The sequence below is a fragment of the Myotis davidii genome, unplaced genomic scaffold (genome assembly GCF_000327345.1).
Source record: "Myotis davidii unplaced genomic scaffold, ASM32734v1 scaffold217, whole genome shotgun sequence".
Classification (NCBI taxonomy): domain Eukaryota; kingdom Metazoa; phylum Chordata; class Mammalia; order Chiroptera; family Vespertilionidae; genus Myotis; species Myotis davidii.
The window spans coordinates 7,834,092-7,840,600 of record NW_006290034.1 but is presented as its reverse complement, the minus strand read 5'-3'; the positions used below and the strand labels follow the sequence as shown (position 1 = coordinate 7,840,600).

General features: G+C 37.3%; 1 protein-coding gene across 3 annotated transcripts in view; it reads left to right on the top strand.

Moving 5' to 3' along the window:
• PTPN22 (protein tyrosine phosphatase, non-receptor type 22) overlaps positions 1 to 5,699 on the top strand; it is a 51,700-nt gene extending 46,001 nt beyond the window's left edge. For all 3 annotated transcript variants that reach the window (XM_006763026.2, XM_015563455.1, XM_015563456.1), the window contains 3 exons: positions 997 to 1,027; positions 3,195 to 3,272; positions 5,085 to 5,699. In XM_006763026.2, coding sequence (XP_006763089.1) covers positions 997 to 1,027; positions 3,195 to 3,272; positions 5,085 to 5,149 — 174 coding nt within the window. In that variant the 3' untranslated portion in view covers positions 5,150 to 5,699. The remainder of the gene's footprint in view (positions 1 to 996; positions 1,028 to 3,194; positions 3,273 to 5,084) is intronic.
• Positions 5,700 to 6,509: the final 810 nt, after the last annotated feature.

The following is a 6,509-nucleotide window of genomic DNA, read 5'->3' as shown; positions in this document are numbered from 1 at the left end:
TGGAATACTATAAAGGTTAAAAAATGAGGTCTCTCAGTATATTACAATCATTAACTATTGCTTAAAAGGAACAAAATATGATTTATATCTGTATTCTATATTCATATGTAACTGGGAGGATACATAAGCTAATAACGATGGCTTTATGTGGGGGAGGGTTAGGAAACTGGGTAGATGGAAAATAAGAATGGTAGCATTTTTACTAAGATAACTTGAATAATAAATAAATGATTTATTTCTTAAAATCAAAAGAAAATTTTTCAAAAAAAGAGAATTTATTACATATCTATTATGTAGAAGAATACATTTCTGTTAGATGTTAGGAAAACAGAAATGTCATAGAGGACATCTACCTGCCCTTGGGAAGAGGACAGTTAATCTTCTGGAACAGAATGCCTACATAAGAAACAATCTGAAAATTATCAAGAAGCATTGAATATTATGGAACAGATTAAAAATGCACGTGCTAAGGATATGTGGAGAAAAACATGGGGGTAGATTATTTTATGTGGAGAAAAGAAGAAATGTGGGTAGGTTCTTTATGAACGAGGCAGAGTCCATGGGTTTGCTGAAAGAAAGGTGGAGGAAGTGGCATGACTAACAGTATGGAGTGGACCCTAGGAAACGGAGTTCAGAATACGGTTGATAAACATTCCTGGCTAGAACGGGAGTGGCTGTGTGTCACAGCTATCTTCAGAAGGCATCGCGGATTCTGGAATGGTCCCAAAAAAGAAACGTAGAAACTGTTTTTCCCTGATATTCTGATACACTATTTCTAAATACATAGTGTCATTCTCATATGGGTGGGGAAAAGATTGAAATAAAATCAAGTGGAGACTTTGCACTGAGTTTAAAATGGAAAAATGGTTTTGTGCACTTTGATGGCTCTTATTAAAGGAAATTAATCCTTTTGACTGACATCTGTATTTCTACTTGATTAAAGTAGTTTGGATTTCACACCAGAAATCAACACTTTCCTCTTCTTCATTTTTGCAGAGTTTGAAAATTTTGCGGAACATGAAAAAGAGTAAGCTTCTTTATACTTATTTTTTAGAATATGTATACTACTTTCATGATTATTTAATTCTTCCTTATATAACCACTCTATGAAAAGTTAATATTATTCCTAAACAGGAGCTTCCTTGGGTCCTATGGGTCAGATCACCCCCAAACATTGCACTGTGCTGGGCTCCACAGTGATAATATAATACTGAGTACGGACTGAAGGGTTGGGCGGGGGTATGGAATAATGGAATGATGTTTGTCACTTTCTACTCATCCTAAGATGCTGGCACCCAAGTGTGTTATTTAAAATTCCCAGCAGTCTAACCTCAGATGTATTTTCTTTGAAAACAGTCACAGCAAAGCATATTGTGAAACAAATGTGTTGATTTAATAAAGTAAGCAAAGTATTGAGTCATTTCTATTTTTACCAAGTATTATTAGCAATAGTCTGTTGCTTACTACTTTTGCTATATTGTAATGAAAACAAACTCAAAGACTCCTGAAACGGTGGGAATTTGATTATCTTAGAAATCCTTATTTATAACTATAAAGTATATAAAACATGGTGATACAATTGTTGTTTATATATATGTATATATTTATTGACTTCAGAGAGGAAGGGAGAGGGAGAGAGAGATAGAAACGTCAATAATGAGAGAGAATCATTGATTGGCTGCCTCCTGCACACCCCACACTATGGATCAAGCGCGTAACACAGGCGATTGAACTGTGACCTCCTGGTTCATAGATCGATGCTCAACCACTGAGCCACGCTGGCTGAGCGATGGTGATACAGTTTTACAAATTTGATCAATTTGGTTCATCATCAAGGACCAAACAGCTGGTTGGTATTTTAGGGAGGACAAAATACTGAGAAAACTTGATGTAAGGTATTATCCAAGTGAGAAGGTTGATAGCTGAATCTTACTCTTTTCTCCTGAGTTTTCACTCTATCTTTCCATAAACTTGCGCCAGTCTGCTCTCATTGCCACCACACTTGATCTCCGAAATGAACTGATTTCTCACCTATGATGACTAAGTATAATGGAAAAGTAAGATGGCTAAAGCCAGTCAAAAGAGAATTTAAGCATTTCAAGAGGAGGAAATTATAGTATAAAACAGAATTAAAGAGCTTAAAAAAAAAGCAATGAGTGACTTGAATAGCCAAAGATTGATCAATTTAGCTTACGAAATACACAGGTTTTTCTAAAAGAACATATCAGCCCGGCTGGTGTGGCTCAGTGGTTGAGCATCAACCTAGGAACCAGGAGGTCTTGGTCAAATTCCCAGTCAAGGCACATGCCTGGGTTGCAGGCTTGATCCCAGTGGGGGACTTGCAGGAGGCGGCTAATAGATGATTCTCTATCATCATTGATGTTTCTGTCTCCATTGTCAGTGCCTAGCCCAATGCTTGGCATATAGTAAGTATTCAATAAATACATTTTTAATTGAATCTGACTGAAATTCAGTACGTACTTTAGTGATTCATACTCAAGTACTTCCATGAATGGGGAGATGTTTCTAGAATCCTAGTATTAGGTATGTGTGCATGAACATACACAGTCCTAACACTGTATTCTGAAAATGTTGAAAACAACAAAAAATGACTATTTGATAATTTCTCCCCAGTTATATGCTGCCTCTTAGAAAGTTTATACAAACCTGAAATTATCTTTTTTCACTGCTAGACAGTGCTCCCGCAAAATGTGGGACATGTTTTCACTGGATTGCTTTCAAAATTGGGCAAAAACTGATACCTCAGTATTAAGGTTCTTGGAAGAGAAACACTATATATTTTAAGCCTCCCAAAAAGTGGCTAAATGGCAAAGCAAAGAAGCATAGTGCTTTGGGGAGATGAGATTCTGGGCCTAACTAGAATCATCTATCATGGGAAAAAGGCAGACTGGAAAGTGAAGAAAGATATTACAGGAGTAGAGGATAGTGTAAGAAAAATCACAGGCTTTGCCATGGATGATCTAGTGTGGAGAACAAATGATTTGAGTAAGGGTGTGCATGGTGATGGGTGGTGAACACACAATAGAATATACAGATGATGTATTATAGAATTTACCCCTGAATCCTATACAACCTTATTAGTCAATGTCATCGCAATAGATTCAATAAAAAGGTAAAAATTTATCTCAGTTTGTCTTTATTCTTTCCCTCACATTTTTTTCTTTTCATTCTAGGTCTCTGTACTTCTTCCTCACCAAACAAGCCTGCAGACTCTGTTCAGTCAAGTAACTCCAGCTCCTTGCTAAATTTTGGTATGTGTGTTATTTTACAGCACAGTTTATGTTTACCTAAAGTATTCTTTTATAGTATAAGAGATACAACTTTAAATAGGATTTGAGGTTGCATGTATAGGTCCTTATATTTATATTCTCTTTCATGCAATTTATCTTTTTATTTTTGACCCAGCTACCGCTTAACATCTTACATACCACTATGTATTCTATTACATGGATTTGCCTAGCATATGCTAGGTAACCAAATGGTTCAGATGTAAGCAACACATGAATTAGGATGTGTCAGGCATTGTGCTGGATGCTTTAATAAATATCTCACTGATGCTTTCAGCAGTTCTGCAGGGCCTACCCACAATTTTGCAAGATGATGATGCAATGAAAGGTTCAGGAACATCTTCAAGCTTATCATTCTCTGTTCTCCTTTTGTATTTCAAATCTTTCATTGCTCACTTTGCACTCCTAAAGCTGCTAAGTGTAAGAGAACCTTGAAAATATCCTTCATCAAAGAAAAGAGAAGTCATATGTTGCTGAAGTGATAAAGAACCAACTGTCATTACTCTTCATATATTTTGAAAGGATGAAGAAAAAGCCATCATTGGTTGTGCAACATTTTTGCATTGTCCTTCTTGGGATAGGTGAGGGGGGAGTGTTTGAGGGAGAGATATAAATGATTAGCTACATACTTAGTTCTCCAGGATTGTTTATTACTTTATTTTTTCTAAGCTTTTCAAACATAAGCTCTCAGTAAATGGAGGGCTTTCTGGACTGAAGCAGAAGCATAAATGAATTTAATACAATCTATATGTATAAAAGCCTATGCAACCGAATGACCGAATGCCCGGATGACTGAACAACCAAACGACTGGTCAACTGGTCGCTATGACATACACTGACCACCAGGGGGAAGACACTCAATGCAGGAGCTGCCCCCTGGTGGTCAGCGCGCTCCCATAGCCAACCTCCCGTGGCCCATCGCCCCGGTCCGCCCCAATGGCCCTGATCAGGTTGGCTGGCCTACCTCCCATGGCCCCGATTGGCCCTGATTGCTGGCCAGGCCAAGGGACCCCAGCCATTCATGAATTTGTGCACTGGGCCTCTAGTAATCTTATAAAGCAACTAGAGGCCCGGTGCACAAAATTCATGCACTGGAGGGGCCCCTCAGCCCAGCCTGCGCCCCCTCACAGTCCAGGGCTCTTGCAGTCTGGGACACCTCGCTCCTTACTGCCCGCCTGCTGCTCCTTAGTGCTGCTGCACTACTAAAGACTATTATACCAGGTTTCTTTATCTAATTATTCCATTATTAAATTTGTAAGTGTTCTGCAAATATAAAGTGCTATTAGCATTCTATTGTTATCATTTCAGCATTAACTTAATTACTGTTTTGCCTTTACAATCTATTACTAAATTGATCAAAGATGCTGCCTAACCTTTAAAAAAAATCCATGTGTTTGAATATGTCATAACATACTCTAAAATCCATGTATTCATATTTATATAAAAAACTTTTTTCAGTTTTATTTTAAAAATTTGTACTTTTTCAATAACAGTTGGTATACAATATTATATTAATTTCAGGTGTACAACATAGTGATTAGAAAAGTAATCAGCTGGGTAAGTCCTATCTGACACTATACATAGTAATTAAATTATTATCGACGATATTCCCTTATCCTTAGAACATGATCACCTAGGTAAGTCCCATCTGACACCACACATAGTTATTAAATTATTATTGCCTCTATTCTATATCCCCATGACTATTTTTTATTGGCAATTTGTACATATTAATCCTTTCCCCCTTTTCACTCTCAGCTTTATTTTTGTTCCCAGGTTTTGCAAATCGTTTTTCAAAACCCAAAGGACCAAGGAACCCACCATCAAATTGGAATATTTAACAGAACTGTGGACTATAGACTGCAAGTGCACCTGCAAAGAAAAATTACCAGAACACAGCTAGCTACAGTAAAGTGCTCTAGATTCGTAATGTCAACAGTGCAGATGTGGTAATGTGGTAACAGCTCTTAAGAAAAGCAATGCACAATGAAGTGCCAAAAATTTTACATTGAATCTCACTTACATTGGGTTGGAAACAGCAGAGAAAGTTTGCCACTTCAGCCACAGGAGAAAGAGTTTGGGAATGGATTTTTTTCATTTTTGGAAGTTATTTATATTTGACTTTACTTTTCACATAAATATAAACTTGAAGGATTGGTAAGAATTGGATCTCAATTAAATGTCTACATTGCCAGAATTTACTTTAATTTTTTTTTTAAAAACCTTATCTTGTGGTTGAAATACAAAATTACTGCTTATGACAATGACTGTCCCCTGGGAGTTATTTTTGCCTAAATGGAGTATATCTTGAACATCTTCCCAAATGTTGTGGGAAACCAGAATAGTAAGAAAAGAAGTTATATTTAAGAGAATAAAATATGTAAAAAATGACTGTAATCTTTTTATTTATATATATCAACTAACCAGATGTTCAATTACATCCCTGATAAGTTTTAACCAAAGTTACTCAATTACCAAATCTAGAATGATTAACAAAATAGCTATCGTTTGGTAGCATTTTCTTCATTTCACAGGTTCTGTGTAAACGTGTGCAACCTACAGCCAATCAGAAGCACGACTAAAGTGTTTTTTTTTCTAAATGAGTATGGACCTGACATATTTTAAGGGTATCTGATCTTTCCAATCTAATTTTATGTAACAAATGTTAGAAAGGATTCTCCAGAGTTCTCCGAAATGATTTAACTGCTTTTAATTTTTTTTTAAAAAGTCTGTGGCTTCTAGAAGCATGGGATACGTAGTATTTTCACTGGGAAGCCCAGTAAGGCGACATGTCACCTGTCACGGCAGCGCAGTGAACACAGTAGGCGCTCAGCAAGCTTGTATTTCAGTGAGCTCAATGGAGTGTGGCATCGAACCACCGGCTTCTATCTGCGTGCTTCACCGTAACCAACTAACCCCAATACCCTCACCAAGGACCAAATATGCTAAAAGAATCCTAGGTGCAATCTCAAGTGACTATGAAATTGTCCATCAGTTTCTGAACGGAAGCCTTGGTGAACAGGCGATTTGGGGAGTTTTCTCCGATAGGCACACATCTCAGATTTATGCAACCTTATACTTAGGATGTGAAACACCTTAAACATTAAAAACCCTTTTCCATCTAGAATTTCCCCGTAACTGCAGGAATGTGTTCAAAATAGCGATGGACTCAGCCTTCCCAGGCGCTGGGGGAGGTGGGCG